The sequence below is a fragment of the Acartia tonsa genome, chromosome 10, assembly GCF_053477335.1.
Source record: "Acartia tonsa isolate MP-2025a chromosome 10, ASM5347733v1, whole genome shotgun sequence".
Taxonomy (NCBI): Eukaryota; Metazoa; Arthropoda; class Copepoda; order Calanoida; family Acartiidae; genus Acartia; species Acartia tonsa.
Genome location: NC_137269.1, coordinates 20,521,366 through 20,540,278, shown reverse-complemented (window position 1 = coordinate 20,540,278; position 18,913 = coordinate 20,521,366). Strand labels below are relative to the sequence as shown.

The 18,913-nt window shown below is 30.3% G+C and overlaps 2 protein-coding genes across 5 annotated transcripts in view; both read right to left on the bottom strand.

Moving 5' to 3' along the window:
• The window catches only part of LOC145329619 (uncharacterized), a 330,978-nt gene extending 330,704 nt beyond the window's left edge, over positions 1-274 (bottom strand). For both annotated transcript variants that reach the window (XM_080173916.1, XM_080173917.1), the window contains exon 1: positions 243-274. The gene's annotated coding sequence lies outside the window, so the exon portion shown is untranslated. The remainder of the gene's footprint in view (positions 1-242) is intronic.
• A 5,489-nt stretch (positions 275-5,763) lies between these two features.
• Positions 5,764-18,913, bottom strand: part of LOC145329618 (uncharacterized) — a 61,342-nt gene continuing 48,192 nt past the window's right edge. For 2 of the 3 annotated variants that reach the window (XM_080173913.1, XM_080173915.1), the window contains 18 exons: positions 18,831-18,897; positions 13,563-13,741; positions 13,244-13,346; positions 12,926-13,016; positions 12,676-12,756; positions 12,486-12,579; positions 12,222-12,317; positions 11,971-12,107; positions 11,457-11,537; positions 11,163-11,207; positions 10,829-10,917; positions 10,245-10,315; positions 9,679-9,808; positions 7,708-7,802; positions 7,248-7,369; positions 6,728-7,160; positions 6,336-6,418; positions 5,764-6,182 (listed from right to left, as the gene is read on the bottom strand). In XM_080173913.1, the coding sequence (XP_080030039.1) occupies positions 6,157-6,182; positions 6,336-6,418; positions 6,728-7,160; positions 7,248-7,369; positions 7,708-7,802; positions 9,679-9,808; positions 10,245-10,315; positions 10,829-10,917; positions 11,163-11,207; positions 11,457-11,537; positions 11,971-12,107; positions 12,222-12,317; positions 12,486-12,579; positions 12,676-12,756; positions 12,926-13,016; positions 13,244-13,346; positions 13,563-13,741; positions 18,831-18,897 (2,023 nt within the window). In that variant the 3' untranslated portion in view covers positions 5,764-6,156. Of the gene's footprint in view, positions 6,183-6,335; positions 6,419-6,727; positions 7,161-7,247; positions 7,370-7,707; positions 7,803-9,678; positions 9,811-10,244; positions 10,316-10,828; positions 10,918-11,162; positions 11,208-11,456; positions 11,538-11,970; positions 12,108-12,221; positions 12,318-12,485; positions 12,580-12,675; positions 12,757-12,925; positions 13,017-13,243; positions 13,347-13,562; positions 13,742-18,830; positions 18,898-18,913 lie in introns of all 3 variants that reach the window. The other variant, XM_080173914.1, reaches the window with a different exon arrangement.

The window sequence follows — 18,913 nt, the reverse complement described above, 5'->3', positions numbered from 1 at the left end:
AGTTCACCTTTAGGGGAAGCTTCACATAGATCAAGGGATGGTTTTAATTTTTAGATTAAAGCCTAAGGATCAGGATCGGTACCTCTTAACCCAACCCGAAACTCAGGTTTTATGCGGGTTGGGTAGTTAAGTTAAATATTTTAAAGTTAGTATGTTTTTCAACCTATTTTTAAAAAAATACACTATTCTAAGACATGAAGATATATTTCGATTTTAGCAATCATTTTCAATTCATTTTGTCTCTTGTAGAAGTGAATCAAGCAATATTAGCTTGGTCGTTTTAAGTTCAAACCTTGTGGGTTTTGACAATTTAACCCGGGTTTTTAGACTATTTCTCTTACTCTTTTAAAAAAGAGCCCGTTGATACTACCGCTAGTGAATTATAAATTAATATTTTCTTAACATAATTGATGGTATTTTTCCAAATAATTAATTTGCTAGTGTAATATTTACGGAATCAATTCATGGTAAAAATCTACACGGAATTGGTTGAACACCAGAACAGTATGGTACACTGATATGCATAATCCAATACCATAGAAAAATAAATTTAAAGTGGATTCTTATTATAATTATAAACTATAAACAATTTAAATATCATAAACTCTGGAAACTGGATGTAAATTTGTCGAATAAGATCTAAGAAATCAAAAGACCTAATAGTAGACGTTTTTTTAAGGGAATCTCTTTTTTTAAGGGGGGGGGGGGAGGGTGAATTGACTTGAAAAAAATGTAAATGTTTGGACCTTGAACCAACAAATTTAGATGTACCAACTAATGAGAGAACATATTCATAAAATTTGTTTTTAATTCAAGATTAAAATTCATTTCTCTTTTCTAGTTTCCCAAAAAAAAGGTCATACATAGAAATTAGAAAAAAGAATAACATAAAAAGTTTATCAAAAAGATTAAATTCTTTTTTCTTAAATATATAACAGACAGAATTAATAATTCTTAATAATTTTCTGCACTTATTTTATAATGAACTTACATACTATAGAAATTACAGTAACAGTTGCTTTCAACAACTTAAGTTTCATACTATAATGTGATTTCATTAGATATTATAATTAGTGAAACCAGCCATGTTCATGTGACGAGTAATGAAATTCAAGAATTCAAACTAATTATCCTTTCATCCAACTTACCACAAAGTTCTTGTCAAAAAGATGGTTCCAAAAGTGGTGTGGTAATTTGAAATAACGGACGATTTTCAGTGATGTATAACCTTTTATTTTGCTGTAATACAAACTTTGAAATGTTTCTAAAAACTTTATAAAGCTCTTGTCAAAGAAACTCAGAGATATAGTAGCCAGGGAGTAAGGGAGGGGACAATGGGCAATTAATTCAATTTAAGAGGGTTCGCTGAAAAGCAATGAAAACCAGATTTATCAAGAAAATTTTACCAAAATTGTAAAGGGATCATGGTAACCTAATTTAGAACAAAATTAGTTCTAAGAAAAAATATTTTACTTGAAAATTAAATTATCAACACATCACAATGTAGTAAACATTCTGTAATTAATCACTAGAAAAATCTTGTTTAGAACTACCTCAACCCTTCTCATATATTTATAACTGACACGTAAATTCAAGCGGTTCTTAGATTTTTTAATACATAAATATCACAGTAGAGTTTCTATACATGAAATGACATTTTCTTGGGAAAAAATATTTGTTAAAACCAGCCATTAATAACAAATTTTTCTGTCTGCATATTCAAAACTAGCTCAAATAGTTAGCGGGGCATTGATGCGCAAGTACCCAAAGTCAGTCAGAATCTGCTGTATTCGTGCATATTCCCTTTAAGCCAGTACCCAAAGTCTGAGACTCCTAAAAATTGAATATTCGATCCATTGTACCCTCCCTTACTCCCTGTAAAGTAGCAGTGTAAAAGGTATCTCGTTGGAAATTTGTGAAGAGGCTGCTTTCCAAAAAAAACAGTAAAACCAGGTCTAAACATAATGGGTAAAGTAAACCCTAACAATCAACCAACCATTAGATTGCACGACCTTTGACTGTATTGTAGCGAGTTTGGTCTACTTATGGACAATGGCATTTCCCATACTATTAATGTCACACGCCTGACTTGGCGCCAGTAGGTGCCATTCAAACGCGTTGTCGTTCAGTCTATCATTCGGTTATCTATCTCTGTAGAATTTCCCTTTGAACCAAGAGATTCCAATAAATTTTTTTCTATAAATATTAATAGTAGAAAATAAATTTTTGAGTCTTTCACTTATCATATATTCTAGAAACTTAATGAATAATTTTAAAGTGTACTTATTTGGGGAAGCTCCTTGATCACAACACATTAAGATTTCACATTATGATTATTTATATTTCTATTTAAATAATATGACTTTAATTGCAATTTTTCATTTTAATCTAACAAAGTTTTAGGCTATTCTCCGAAGGGTTTGTAAGCTATTTTAAGATTAATTTCTTTAAAAAGTCTTGTTCTTCTTACCTAATTTTTTTTGCAAAAATAAAAATAAAATAAAGTTTATAAATCTAAGAAAAGCCAATGTATGAAAAATAATAAATTTAAGATTGATATATTTCTATGTTTACTTAGGCAAAGCACATTTCAATATGTGAGAGGGAAATTTGTTCTGAAAAATATCCATCTGTGTGTCATATCTTCTCTACTCTACGTCTCCTTTTCATATGCTTGCATTTCTTTCCTTTTTTGATACCAAGTGACTGAACCTCTAGCATCTAAGAGTAGGAAAGGCAGTAAAATAGACTAAAACCTCCCTAGGATTTAAATTAAGGAACAAAATAGCTTTCTGCCTTGTATCATAGGGTTCTATATTTGAGGGATGAAAAAGGGGGCATAAAATAGCTTTAAAACCGACCCAATAAATTATAAAATAAAATATCCCTAAACCTTCCCAGAATATAGGTGAAGTTTATCGAAAATGAGTATTTCAATAAGTTTTGTGATATTGTGCGAGGGGGGGGGGGGCATGATCAACCCACCGCAACACAAAATGCATTTATTTAAATATTGCAAAAAAATGGGAAGGGGATAGATAGTATGTAACATTGAGAACCTAAAAGAAGCTTCAATCTTAAGGATACCCACGTAAACCCAGTGGTTTACGAGATCTTTAAGTAACCAGACATCCTGTCATTTTAGGATTGTTAGTTATATAGGATTTTCTCTGTCCCCGATTTTACCCTTAGCCTTTCAATGTTAAGGAAGTACATATAAGCAGGAAACGTGAACCAAATCATAATTATGAACTAAAATAAATATAGTGGAAACAATAAATAAGGACCTGGTATAAAGAAAATATTTTGAATTTAAATTGGAAACAATTCATGTAGCAAACTTGTTATATGAAAAGTGCTAGTCTTTTGTGTAATGGTTTGAAATTTTAATGTTTTTAATATAATTTTAGAAAATCCTTTTTTGGGGGGACACCGCTTTAAGACTACTTAACGATTTTCATTTTTATATCCGCTGGCAAGTGTCTATTTAAACCAAACAAAAAATTTGTATATTATATTTAATCTTTTATTAGAATTGTACAATTTTCAATACGTTAGCATGGTGAAGGCGTCACCCAATTTTCTCTTCAACACCTTGTTAATATAATTTTCTTCTAAAAGCAAATTTTGAGAAAGTTCAAGGTGTTACAAAAACGCTAGAATTATAGAGATGCATTTTGGCAGGTTCTAAACTTAAAAACATGTTGCTTAACAATAAATCAGCAAGCTAGCTCAAAATATACTGTAATAAAACTTCATTGTATCTCTCTAGAATTTATCTTCTTTACTACAAAGTTTTTCTTTTTTGTAATGTTGGGGTAATTCATCATAAAAGTTTATAATATTTCAGACAACAGAGATGCATAGAAAATGTTTCTTTAAAAAATATCATTCAAATACTATTAGTTTATATGGCGAGATTTGTGGACAATATACATTGAGATGGACGGACAAAACAACTTGTATGGCAGATCACGGTTGGTTTTTTATTAAATGAATAAGTTAGGGTACAATGTTTGGCACTTTCGATATAAGTAAATGATAATAAAAAACCCATAGAATGCGATAATAACTTCAGAAAAATCGAAGAAAATAGTTTTCATACTTAATAAACGTTTTTAAGTTTTTCTTCAAAAAGTTTAGATAAGATGCCTTTAAAAGTCGTCTATGATTTTGTCAGGGATAAAAATGTAACTTTAAAATAAGAATTACAACATATTTTTTCAATTAGAACAAAGTAAAATTTTGAACATTTTATTGATCAGTATATTTTTTAAAATGTGAAGTAGAAACCTGAATATTTTATCATGAAAATTGTGTTATGATTTGATTGTCTGCTAGATTACAAGAAAAAAGATACTGACAGTACTTGTTGGTTCTTTAAAAAAAATTAGGTAGATTACTTTCAGAACCCCTCTTTTTGCAACGTTATTTCAATAGAACAGAGCCGCAGTCTTAGTGTACTCAATATCTAGACAGCCAACCATTGTTTTAGAATTGTTCAATTTTTTAAACTTCTGATAAAAACAGAATTAATGGTATTTTTGTAAATATTATACCTCCAAGAAATGGCTATACTTCCCAATCATATGTTGTGTGATATTTAAGAGGAATAATTTTGATATAATGTCATTAAAATATTCGTTGAAAAAAGTGCTATTCTAGCTTGTACTTTACATTTTAATGTGTATGATAATTCAAATAAAAGATAATGAAGATTTATATTATATTTAATTGTTATAATTATAAAGAAAAACCTGGAAACAGTAAAAAACTGACTTTATTTTATTGACGTAGGGAAAATTTTGTCAAATATTTGAATAAAAAAACAATATAAAACAAAATGAATTATTTTTAATATAGTCACAAAAAGGCTTAATGAGTTTAGGAAATATTTCATTCACTAATCATGTCATTTAAACTCTATTACATAGAATACAGTGTAAAAAGATGTTCTCGTTTTAATTTTAAGTAATTTCAAATGCATTTTAATACCTTTTAATGATTTATTTTTTGAAACATCTTTTTATAAAATGTTATTGATTTTTGAAGTTATATGTTAAAATGTTTTTAAATTTTGTTAACATTTTGTTTTAAATGTAGAAAATTGGTAATTCTAAACATTCAAAAAATGATTTTATTAAATTTTCATCACTTAAATTGCATGTTTGATGAAATTTTCAACTGATAATTCAAGAAAAATCGTTTAAGTTTTATTATATTTTACTTTGAAATGTTAAAAAAATATAATTATTGTCAAAAATGTGGAAGTTATACTTTCCTCAAAAAAAGACCTAAAACATGCAAATTAACACGTGTAATGAGATTTTTTTTCTTTCAGGTTTAATTTTAAGTAATTATTGATATATTTTGTAAAAAGGATTTTATATAAAAAGTTTTAAAACTCGAGTTATGTAGTGGTTCTAAAAAAGGTTGCGAATTTATGCAATTTTCTTGCAAAAAAAATTTTCTAGGATTTTAAAAATAGCAAAGGGTGTTATTAGACGTACTTACAGATACAATTGCTAAGTCATTTTGGCCAAACACTAAAATAAAGTTTTTACATCTGAGGGTCCAACCGTGAGATGCTTATTGATAAGGGAAATCTTCAAAAGAAATTTAAGTCCCCTACTTCAAATATCCATATGAAGAAATATAACATATTTATTTGAATTAACAGTTATAAAATCATGTTTCCCTTAATATTGTATAGTTGGACGTACAATGTACGTTAGAAGAGCAACAACAAAAATAACAAACAAGTTTTATGATAAAAAAATAGCAAAATTATTTTTATTTCTAAAATAAATCAATTACATATCACATTTCATTGATAACAATTTTTATGGATCACAAAGTTTTGGTGTATGTCTGTTTGTCAGTAAATTTCTAATTTTAAGTCATCCTTCCCTGTTTTTCAATCAGTTATTTCATACATGTTACCTGTCTAATTTGGTAGTTATGGTATTTATAAATTCCACTAACTTACATAAAAATAAATAATATTTATATGATAATAAACTGTTTCTAATCCATTTGTGTAATGATTATATTTCTCTCACTTAATATTTTTTTATTTTTTGTTGACTACTAGTGGACATAATCGTTCTCTTTTTTTAACCTATATTCAACATTTAGATAATATGTGTACATTTGTTATTGTTCAGGCTTTTTCGTGGAATCTGAAAAACATAAAAAAAAATTATTTTAGGTAGGTATAATTTCAATATTACTACTGCATAACTGTGCTTGAATAAAAGAGCAACTTTTATATACATTTGAATTTTATTCTCCAAAATTGAATTATTTACCTAAAATTGAAAATATGGGTGTACCTGGAGTCGATTCTAGTGAGCTGATGCCCCTCCAAGGACTTCCTCCACTAAACAGTGAATATGCCTGTGATTGCTGGGATCCTAACAACCAAAGGGTAAAGTGTTGTTCAAGTTGAGGAGCACATTTTAGGTTTAAAAAAATAGATTTAGTATAAATTTAAAATATTTTTTTAATAGATTTTTATAAATCCTTTAATACCCCTATGTAAAATATATAACTAATTTTTTAAATGGGATGTTATTGTTAATTGGCTAAACACGTTATTTTACTAAAAAGAATTGTAAACAGCTCATGTTTCGATTTCTTTATCTATTGATTTTTCTCCTTTATTATCATGTCGTTACTTTATTCTATTAAATTTTTAAAATTCCATATAACTTTAACCCTTCCTGTGGCTGCATAAGTAGCAGAATCACTAGAACTATTGGCTACAGATCTCACAGGAGATTGGTGTTGTTGCATTTGCGGAGAAAACATATTTGATTGATTGCTTGCAGTACTTGCGCCATGTTGGAAAAACAGCTGATTTTGTGGTGACGTCATGTGTTGTGGCGCAAACAATGGCGATTTTCCCATTTCAATTTGCGCGCCAAAATTTGAATAATTTTGTTGGGGATAATTCATGCCAAAGCTGGCAAGAGGTGACATAGTGCCTATTGGTTGTTGTCCCCGAATTTCCCCAGGTGGTGACAAAGTTGGGTATTGTTCATCAAAGCGTCGTTCTTGAATGCTGAGGCCTTGGAGTTGTGACTGCAGCGGTTTGGGAAAGCTGGATTCTGCAAGGGTCAGGGGACTAATCCCAGGCATGATATCCCTGCCAACTCCTTAAAAAATATATCTTTCAAAATGTAAAGGTTCTTTAAAACTAAATATTATAAGAAAAAATCTAAATAAAAATGCAATTATTTTACCTTTGTTTTCGTTAAATCCACGTGACCCAACAGCTGATGAATCATGTGATCCAACAGCTGATTGTTTCGGAGAGCTTACCAGCTTGGGAGGGCGGACATTGCTGTGAAGACTTGGTGGAGGTCTGAAAATTAAAGATTCAGATTAAAAACATTAGATATTCAAGTATTAAAATAATAAACAATATTTTAACCTTTATTAAAAAAAACGTTGAGTACCTAAACATTAAAAAAAGAAAAAGTAAAAAAATTAAGGGGTGGGGGAGTAGGCAATTTTTTTTAGGGGGGAAGGCTAGTGGTCCCCTTCCTCAACATAGTTATAAACCTTCCCTGGACCTAAAATAAGATATTTTGTAAAGGAAAGCTATATATCGGTTCAGTGGTTGTAGTGATCCTTCGGTACATATACACACACACAGATCCTGATGCTTTTATATAAGGACAAATTATCAACTCAACGTACCTGGATAGGTCCAAATCTTTAACATTCATCTGATTTTCAGTTGAAGATGCTTTTAGAGATTTTGAGGATTTTTCTACGTTAATTGTCGAACTTCTGTGGTGATTAAGATTTTGTATTTACAAAATAATAGTGCTTAATTATACAATTTTAAGAGCAAATCTAACTTTATTTACATACAGGATTTAAATAGTTTTCCAGAAAATGGAAAAAAAATAAAACATAAATTGCAAAATATTTAAAGTTGTACTAAGTACAACTCTTTATAATAATTTGTTTTGGAAAATTAATTTCCTTTTAAATATCCTTAACTGTGATTTGAAAAAAAAATAGCAAATGCGGTTTCCCCTCATATTTTATGAAATATAGACCAAATACATACTTTTTGAAAAAAATGCTTAACTTAGATGCTAATTTTAGTTTATGGGGGACGGCACAAAAACTTTTAGTACTTAAATTTTGTCTCTTTCAAACTCAGTATCATAACTTTTCATCCAATAAAGGTGGGGGGGCGAAAGTGACACTTTTTGAAACCAAAACTAAAAGTCATAGGAACTCAACTAAAAAAGAGGTACAGGTCTGACATTTTGCATGGCAGTTGCTTTATAGAGGTACAATATGGAACTGTGAAAAAACGGCGGCGCAACCGCCGAAAACCGCCGAGAAAAGGCAAAAAAAATTTCGGCGGTTTTCGGCGGTTGCGCCGCCGTTTCTTCACAGTTCCATATTGTACCCCTATAAAGCAACTGCCATGCAAAATCTCAGACCTGTAACTCTTTTTTTAGTTGAGTTCCTTTGTTGACTTTTAGTTTTGGTTACAAAAAGTGTCACTTTCGCCCCCCCCCCCCTTTATTTTATAGCAAAGATTATTTTACTTATCATCATTGGGGTTGAATATCAATTTATTGTTCATTGTCTTATCCCCTTTGATTTTCATATGTATTTTAATCCTAGCCTGACAAAATATATTTGATTATACAAACACAAAATTCTAAACTAATCTTATTTCATAACTGTCATCATAGTATTTACATTTTACCAATATTTATTTGTATTTTATTTTTTAGTAGCACAGCTACTTTATAATTCACTTTGTTTGTCCGTATTTTTCTCTGGTGATAGTTAAGATAGACAGCTAAAATTTTCAGTGATGATTACCTATGGGCTATGGCCTGTGATCACATTGTCCGTATGTCTGTCGTTAATGGTTTAACAGACATAAAAAAAACTTTATTATAATAAGGATTTCGTGATTGTTTTTTCCCACTCATATTTGCCATCTATGAAAGGTACTAAAGATATAATATGGAGAGGGGTGATATAAATCAAATTCATCTTCCAATGTACTATCTCTGTGTATTATATGTATATTTTATTTTACGCAATTTCCACAGTACAAAAAGAGTTTATATTTTTTCAAAGATAAAAAAAGGATAAAAACAGATAAATGATAAATTCTTTTGTTGTTTCTTTTCACAATTCCAAGATAAAAAATGCTACAACAGTACATTTCTTTAGATACAAAAATAGCATTTTTAATATAACAAAGTAAAAAAAAATTAAGAATGGTTATAATTAAGTGTAAATGAAGTGCTTAGATTTAATTTTTAGGAAAGGTTCGTTTAGGTCTAGGGATGGCTTTTGGCTATTTTTCTGCCCTCAAACTACAACTTCGATTGCAGAGCCCCTAGATGCTAAGCACATAGCTGCTAGTATCTTATTAGAATGGATATGGAATATTGACAGAATTTATCGTCAATTTAGGTTGCTGATATGGACATCATTTATTGGTAAATTCGTTCATCCAATAGGAGAGGAGGAAATGGGGTAAAAGGGGTGGATGAGGGTGTCGTTAATTTAATCCGAGTATCACTTTATTAGAGTATAGGTATGAAAATCTGGTGCAACATCGAAGTTTATACATCGATTCTCATTAGGCATTATAAAATTATTTAAAGTTGAAAATACAATCCTTGATATGTTCCGCTTTGCATCCAGTTGGCCACTGGAACCTGGCAGCAGGCCTGGTCTGGCGGACACAGGTTTATTATCTCCACCTTGGATCTTGACACAAGAATCTTTACCTCCTTTAGTTTTCTCATCTCTGACATATTCAAGCTTTGTTTGGATATTTCGTAGATTTAGGTTAATTTTGTTATTCGTTATATTTGATCAGCACAGCTACTCAGGATATAAGGGGATCATTTAAGGAAGGAAGCTATGTAGTGAATTTTAGCGTTCTACTCGTGTTTTAAAATCTTATAACACACATCTTTACGGAAAATGCGCAACAAATTATTCCCCTATTGTATTTCCGTCTGAAGTGAACTCAAAGTAATATCTTAAGTAATTGCACAGACTAGACTTTAGACTAACTAACAGTAGAAATTTTAACAAATTAAAACATTTTCTTGTTGCTGTGCTATAAATGAACAAAATTGTCCTTGTTAAGGTTGTGGAAGTTGTTCTACCTTTTATTTAAGTTACTACTAATAGTTACTAATAGACTGTTTTGTGGTTGAATTGAAGATAAATCTTACAAAGCTTTCCTTGCAGAGTGGGTTAAAAAAACAACCCGTTTGCTTTCACTTCTATCTTCCTCTATTGTCTCCTTAAACATAACATATTTTTCAAATCCGCAGCTTTTATATTAATACGTTCGATCCGTACGTCCGTCCGTATCGGATAGCTCTTATTGTTCATTTAGGTATTATAGAATTGTTCTGTCAATTTAAACTTGGCATGCTGATACCTGTAAGATTTGGTTACGATTCAGAAATCATAGCAACTACATATCTTACCATTTGACAAATTAAACATGTTGATTTTTAAAACTTTTTTGATTTTCTGGTTATCTAAATTTTGGAATAATGATTCCAAGGAAAAAGTACAATTTATAATCATAATAATATCTCAATAATCCTAAAATTAAAAGGATGTACTTACAATATCTTGTATTTGATGCAACAAATTTACAAACAATTTAGTTCAGGCTTATAAATCAATGTTCGTTTTTTTCTACTGTCTGATTTGAGCTTTGCATTGTGGATGTTGCAGTACTTATTAAATTACATAATACCTATTCTAAATCTAACTTACTATAAGAATTATAATAGATGATTACCTTATTGTCTTGAGATTGATTCAAGATGGCCGACATGGCCACATTTTGTCTGGAAGTTCTGTACCTGGGCCCAGAACCAGTTGTTCCAACTAATTACAAGGGCGTGCACAGGATATAAACAAGATTAGTTTTCATAAAAACGTATGCCTTTGAAAGATCATTGTCCTTTCGTCTACAGACAAAATTGGAATACTAAAAATCGGTCAGGGTATGCCAAATAAAAAGATATTTTTATGTTGCGTAGAAGGTATTTATTTCTACTGTCATTGCTACTCGGAAATATTATCAAGATTTTTACAATTTTGACCCAGTTCTGTACACGCCTCCACTGTACCTGAGGTATGTTGGTCAGTTGGTTTAGCCTTACTTTTCAATATACCTAAAAAGAATGAACAAAAAAGATTCTTTGACATATGGTATCTTTGGAAAAAAGGGTGAAAAAATTTTTTAACTCAAGAACACTAACAAGGACGCCCATGAGGGGAGGTGTAATCATGGTAATCCCCTCACCAATTAAATAAAAATGTATTAGATCCCCCAAAGTTAAGTATCCTCCATCCCCTGATAAGATCCCCCCCCCCCCCATCTAAATAGAAAATCCCTGTCATCTAATTTTAACAGATTTTACCTTTTCCTAAAATTTGTGGCTCCTGCTCCCATTGAACAGATTTGTTATCATCAGAATCTTCATCATCAAACATTTCAATACCTAAAGTAATGAGATGCTGTGTTTCTAAATAAATATAAATTAGGAAATCTGCCATATGAAAATGTAAAGAAAAAAATTACTAATAGTTATTTATCGCATCATATTATACTCAGCTTTCTGCGGATATCAAAACATAAATTATAAGATTACAACCAAGACCTGAGGGCCCGAAGGTTCAGGCTAACAAGATGGTATTAATATTCGTGGAAAATTGTCTGTAATAAGATGCTATAACTGATTTTTCAGTATGGCTGAGAACCGGTTCTAATCCAACGGTTTCGAAGCCACACTGAAAATAGTTTCCTTACTTCTGCTAGAAGGTAATGCGAAATCTCAAAAGAGTATCCAAAGGAAGAACCTTTTTGGCAATGGTCTTCCTAAATTAGGTCTATAATTTTCCAAGAACTTGTTCAAATTATTTTTTTAAAATTACCTTTCTCTTGCTGTAGTTCCTGAAGTATTTGATCCACATCAATAACCGGTTTTTGTTGGTCAGCTGTTTGTGCCTGTACAGCCATCCATTCACCGCCATCTTGTTTTTCCAGCAAACAAAATGTCGATTTGATGAAACTGAAGAAAATATGTTTAATAAACCTTAGAGCAAGAAACTTCACAAAAATATTAAAAATGCAATATTTGAAATTTTGGTAATTGATCTTCTAATAAAATATTCAAGAAACAAACCTAAAGCAGCAGTCTCTTATTCTCTTGATTCTAATGTATGCTAATTGTTTTTCTGTCGGACAAACTCGCTGTTCTGTAACCAACTTGTAATTATACCTGACAAAATTTAGAAATTGGTAAACTTTCCAGAAAATTAAACTTTGGATATAAAATTAAATGGCAATACAAACCCATGAAAAAACAACTGATAAAAAAAATGTCTACCTATACGTTTCTGGAACTTAAAAATCTTATTTGATATCTAAAAACTGACAAAAATCTTACTTTGAAAAAGCTGGAACAAGAGGTTTGAAGGCTTGAAGGTCGTATTCCTCAGGAAGAGGAAATGCTTCCAAATCTATAATATTTTCTTTGCTCTCTGAAATGAAGATTTGTATTATTTACATTATTGTCATGATTGCTTATATTAGGAGTTTATACTGAATTTTTTTTTTCCTTTTTAACATAATTTTACCTGGAAGTGTGTTTAGAAGATTTTCAATTTGATTGAGAAGATGCGCCACACCAGGCCAAATCAGCTGTCGTGTTATCCAACCTGTGTGTACGGTTTTTTCAGGGTTGCCAAATTTTTATGTTAGGTATAAAATTTAGCGTTTTAGATAAATATAAATATGTATCTTTAAAAATTAAACATCATAAATTATGATTTCTAATATTTTTTTTTAGATTTGGGGAGTAGAATAACAAAATCTTGGCACCCCTGCCTGGATAAGATATAAGACTGGGTGTACATGCTACCCATTCTAACAGCACACGTGCAGCTGGTAGTCCATGGTAGTACAGCAAGGAATCATCCTGAATAAAGGTACAAATAAATTACAACAAAAATTATAGGTACCTATGCAATTTTTTACTTAAAATATTTGCTTCTAGTAATTTTTATTTTATACTAGACTTAAATAGATCATTGACTCTATGTCTTTACAATACATTCTTCTTTATGTGTGTGTGTGTATATACTACACAAGATATATGTTGTCTGTCCTTTGCAGTGAAGCCACTAGTATCTAAATTATGGTCACCTGTTTGAGAGTGTAGATGGGAAGCAATATTGCTGACGCTAAAGCAGCTTGCATATCAGCTACTAGACAAAGGCACAGCTGTTCTTCTTTGGATATACATTCTCTGGTAAATAATGATAATAAAACTTAAGTTACAAAAAGTAATTTGACAGTGAGTATTTATCCTAAAGCAGAAAAAGGACGTTCCTAAATGCCTTTTGAATTGAATATTTTGTGGCAAAATAGTTTTTATTTGGGCAAAATATTTCTGTAGGTAACATACTCAGTTGTCATTAATGTGTAAAAAAGTAATAATTGTTTTAAATTCTCTAAAAGTTACCTGTCACTGACATTATTACCACCAGTTGTCTGTTCCCACATCCAGATGTTAATTGCCATGAGCTGCAACAACTGCCAGGTTGACAGACCTTCTGTGGCAACCAGAGTAGTTAGGGATTCACAGAGTAGCCGAGTGAATGAGACACACTGAGAGAGGTGGGTGCTATGATGGAGTAGTCCCTAAAATATTGTTAAAATATGCCAATCAAAGAAATCAATCAAGAAATCTTGTGGTTAAATAAATAAAATAGATTTCTACAATTTATTGGTGAATTACTGATCAATTATGAAAATTTCAAAGTTTTTCCATCTTTGTCAAAGCAAAGACTGGTGAGCTTTAAGAGGAATGATGTATAAAGTAAAGGGCAGGGTCTAAAATATCCTGAAAGGCAAAAGTACTAAAGTCCTTAGTTTACATATTAAAAATCAAATCAATGTTAACTCATATGTGTGTGTGATTAGTTATGCATAATATGTGATTGCGTGTAAGTGTGTGTGTGTGTTTGCATAATAAAATTTAGGATTTAGACTCTATCTCTATCCACCCACCCATCCAATTGCACCTTCCTTATTTCTTTTTCAAACAATCCCAGCAAAATTACTTTTACTACTGATTAGCAAACATATCAGTAGAACACATCTAATCAAAATTGAAACGTTATTAAAAATATTTAGTTACCACAAAGTCATACTTTGAGCGTTTCTTGGCTTTAAAATTTTTCAATAAAATGCATTAAAATTTCATTACAGCCTTAAAACACCTTTATATCATATTGAAGAATAAAAAAGCTTCCCTGAATATCAAACACTTAATACAAATTATTAATAAGATATTTGAATTTTGCAATATTTGTGTGAAATCAATCTCTGGTAGATACGTCTTTAGTGAAAACAGTAAAACGCCAAAAAGAAAAAAGTGGTCATAAAAAATCTACAGGGAATGAGCTAATATGATCCGGACAGTTTCAGAGATCTTTAAGAACATAAAATAATAAGGTAATTGGGTGGTTTAATGTGAACACCTTCCTTCTTTTCAACTGTGAAGTTTCAGTGATGAATGGACCAAAGTTTGGTGGATTTTTTCTCTTGTTTTGCAAACTTTGACAATTTTATCTTGACCCCACATCCAAAACTTAAGATTGGGTGCGAACCAAACAACTGAAATATATTTTGAGAAAGGGCTCGTTTTAGATTAATTAGGGAGTCTAAAATCAAATAGTAAGCAGTGTAGATGATTCTTTAACTAACAAATTCAATCAAAGATCTTATTATTATAACTTTTAAAGCCCCCAAATTTAGATGTCATAGCATCAAAAATACCTTGGAACAAAAATTTACACTGCCAGTGCAACTTATCTATACCTAAACTATGGAGGCTTAAAGAAAAAAATTTGTGTCAATTTCCATAATTATAAGGCAAATTGCTCTAATAATTGCATGGATATTATTTATGTGTATATTTGTTATAGACACGGAATTTTCCATTTTAGATATTTTTTATGTTTTGTGGGGATATAAAAAAGTTTGATGCAATTCTGCAAATGTGATTAGACTGGGAATATGGCAGATAAATGAACTTATACTGTCATACTGTCATTGATCAACTTATACCTATGTCATTAATGGTCAAGTGTACTGTGTGCAAATTAATCTTACAGAGAACTGATTTAACTGATTAAAGATGTTAACATTTAAAGAAAGCCTAAAAGAAATACAACGCTTTAACTGCTGACAGACTGCCACAAGTAGACCCCCATACCCTAAACTTGAAGCTTTCAGTTTCAATAAAAAAAAAGTTATAGGCATTTTAAAATGACATTTTATGTACATATATGAAAATCTTAAAGTTTTCTATTGCATATGAAAGATCGGAGTATTTCTTGAAGGCTTCCTTTAAAGAATTATAGGTAGTTTCTTAATTTCACCCACCCAACAAAAAGCCTACCTAATAAGTCAAACCAAGATGCAAAATGAAAACGTAATGTAAAGCTAGTTATGCTGTTTTAAAGATCTTCAACAACATGCACGTATAAAGCGAGGTCCTAGTCAGGAAGCTATTGTAACAATCAATTTTTACAAAAAATCACGAAACCTTTTAAAGTATGTGGAAGTATATTTTGTTTTCTCATGTAAGTGAAGATGGGTGGGTAAGAAGGGGAGGAAAAGGGGAAGGGGTTGTGGGGAAATTTTTCTTTAGAATTGTTTGTCAGAATATCATTCACTTGTCCCTGGGTCCTAGTAAAAGCTACCTTGTTTATTACATTGAGTTTATAATAAAGCATTTATTACAATATTTATTTATCAGCTGCTTATGTGAAAGATATTTAATCACCCTGTCATCAAAAATAGTAAGAATTGCTTCTAACCAGTCTAACCTAAATAGTATATCCTTTCAAAACGATTTGAAGACTGTAATCTTGAAAAAAATACATTTTTGTAAAAAAAATAACTAAAATAATGCACTGTCAATTAAATCAACATAAAATATGAAACAAGAATGACAAAAATGCCAATTTAAATTGACATAAAATACCCAACATAATCCTAATTCTAATCTAGCATAGTCAAACTCAATAGAAATATGAGATAAAGGGTAAAATAAAATAACTTAAAAAAAAGATTTTCATAAATTTTGCGTAATTTCGCAAAGCTAGGTGTTAGGTTGTAGTCAAATTTTCGTATTAAGTGAAATTGTTCTTAATTATAACCAAATGATAATATATTAAATGATCTATAATTAAGAACAGTTTGACTAAATAAGAGCATTTGACTACAACCCAAGTTGTTAAAATATCAGAACAATCCTCATATCTTCAATCCCCCCTTAGGTACCTCAGGGCTAGAAAGGTTAAAAAAAACACTTCCCTTAATTATTTTCTCTCTCTTTAGACATTTTCTACTTGTCCTTCTCATAGAGTAGCTGCGACAATTAAAAAGAAATAATTTCCCAATACTTAAATCCTTGGAAAAAGCAGAATAAAAAGTTATATTTTTCTTTCCCAGTAAAACTAACTTTCTTATGCAATATGTATGCACCAAAAAAAAAACTCCTTATCTACACTTTCAAAGGGGGGTCAACGAATTCGAAAAGTAGGGAATACTAATTCAATAGGAACAGGAATAATATTATCCAGAAAGGGGCAACATTTAAGTTAAAGAATAGAGAGAACAGGTGTTAAATATTAAAAATTATAAAAATACATAGAACATTCATAACTAAATAAGTTCTTATATGCTAATCCTATTAATAAGACTATCTATTTATAAGAAATTGAAAACCTAAATTCTGAGGTTCAAGACAAATCATAATCAAGCCAATTGATTAAGGAATATAGCAGATAGACTGCAAGACTTATTTTTAGGAAGCTACTCTATAATTTGAAATGTCCGTCTATCCGTCCGTCCGTCTGAGAAAATGTGATTTTTTCGGCGTCTTTCCAACAAGTTTCATAAAGGTTTGTCAATTAATTGGCGTGCTAGATTCATAATTTTCTCAAAATTTTAAGGGATTGAATAAGTTCACATTTTGCATACTTCATTGCGTTTCATTGAGATTTGCTTATTGGTCGGGGTGCTAAATCGAAACTTTGATTTTCTTGACTCCTATTCAAGATAGAGGGCTGAAATTTTCAGAGATTAAATAAGTTCACATTCTACATAAACCCTGAACCACTTCGTTATGCAATTTACATTTTCGTGGATATTTTGTCTATGGTAGTCCATAAGTGTACAGATTTACAGTACATTGTTTCTAATTGTTAAAGCAACACGTATGACAAAAGAAAAAGATTTTGTTTTGAGTAAAATGCTTATGTATCAATCAAAAACTATATTTTTTGATTTTTTACTGATCCACTTCATTATGCAAATCCAAAGAAAATCAATGGAAAAACATTTATTTTGAATTTTCTCCTCTTTTAAAGATTGATTATGATAAAATAACATTTTTTTAAGGGATTTATGCCTTAATTATTATGAAAAACAGTATAAGGTAGAAATTAATGATTTTTCTAAATAAGAAATATTCGAAAAAAAGATATTCGACCCTTATCCCTTTAGAGGACAGCTGCTGAACCCCAGTTTTATGGATGAAGCTAAATACATGTTAAAGATATATATTACCCTCAAAAGTATACAAAAATGTTTTTTGATGTATTAAAAAAATCCATTTTAAAATCTTGATTTTGAGGATGATGGCCTTAGGTGCCCCTACTGGTGGTGATAGTGAGCCAAATGTTTTCAGAGTGCATGCCCATGATGGCAACTTATATATTGAACTATGGTCTAATTTTTGTAGTCATAGCAGCCTCAAGCCAAGCAGTATTAAAAAAGAAATGAATTCCAATTTAAATTACTCCAATTCATAAGGTAAATACTGTATTTTTTAGATGATGGTTATATTTTGTGTCAGGAGGCTCGATTGGAGGCTGCTATGACTACAAAAAATGGTACATAGGCTAATAGACAAGTTGTTGTAATGGGCACGTACTTAGATAACATTTGGCTCACCATCACCACCAACAGGAGCATGTGAAAGGTCATCATCCCTAAAATCAAGATTTTAAAATCATTTTTTTAAATACATTAAAAAACATTTTTGTATACTTTTGAGGGTAATTTTTATCTTTAACATGTATTAAGCTACATCCATTAAACTTGATATCAGCAGTTGTCCTCTAAAGTGATAAATGTCAAATTTCTTTTTTTCTAATATTTCTTATTTAGAAAATTCATTAATTTCTACCTTATACTGTTTTTCATAATAATCAATGCATAAATCCCTTTCAAAATTGTTATTTTATCAGATTCAACTTTTAAAAACGGAGAAAATTGCAAAATAAACGTTTTTCCATTGATTTTCTTTGGATTTGCATAATGAAGTGGATCAGTAAAAAATCAAAAAATATAGTTTTTGATTGATACATAAGCATTTTACTTTAAACAGAATCTCTTTCTTTTATCATACATGTTGCATTAACAAATAGAAACAATGTACTTTAAAGCTGTACACTTATGGACTACCATAGACAAAATAACCAGGAAAATGTAAATTGCATAATGAAGTGGTTCTTGGTTTATTTCCTCCGTAAATTTTTTCCAGCTGTCCATCCATAATTTTTAAGCTTAGCTACATATGGATGTTGTCATCCTTGTTAATTTTTTTATTAAACAGTTAACTTGTCTTTGAAAGCAAAATATATACATATTGAGTTTATATATTTTATTGATAATTATAGAGAGGCTATGCTACTAAGACTATAAAACTAACCTGAACTCTAAGAAAGAGAGGAACAAAGGTGTGCTGGTTAATTTTTGCTGTTCTCTCTTTCATATCCCTTAATATTTATTAAA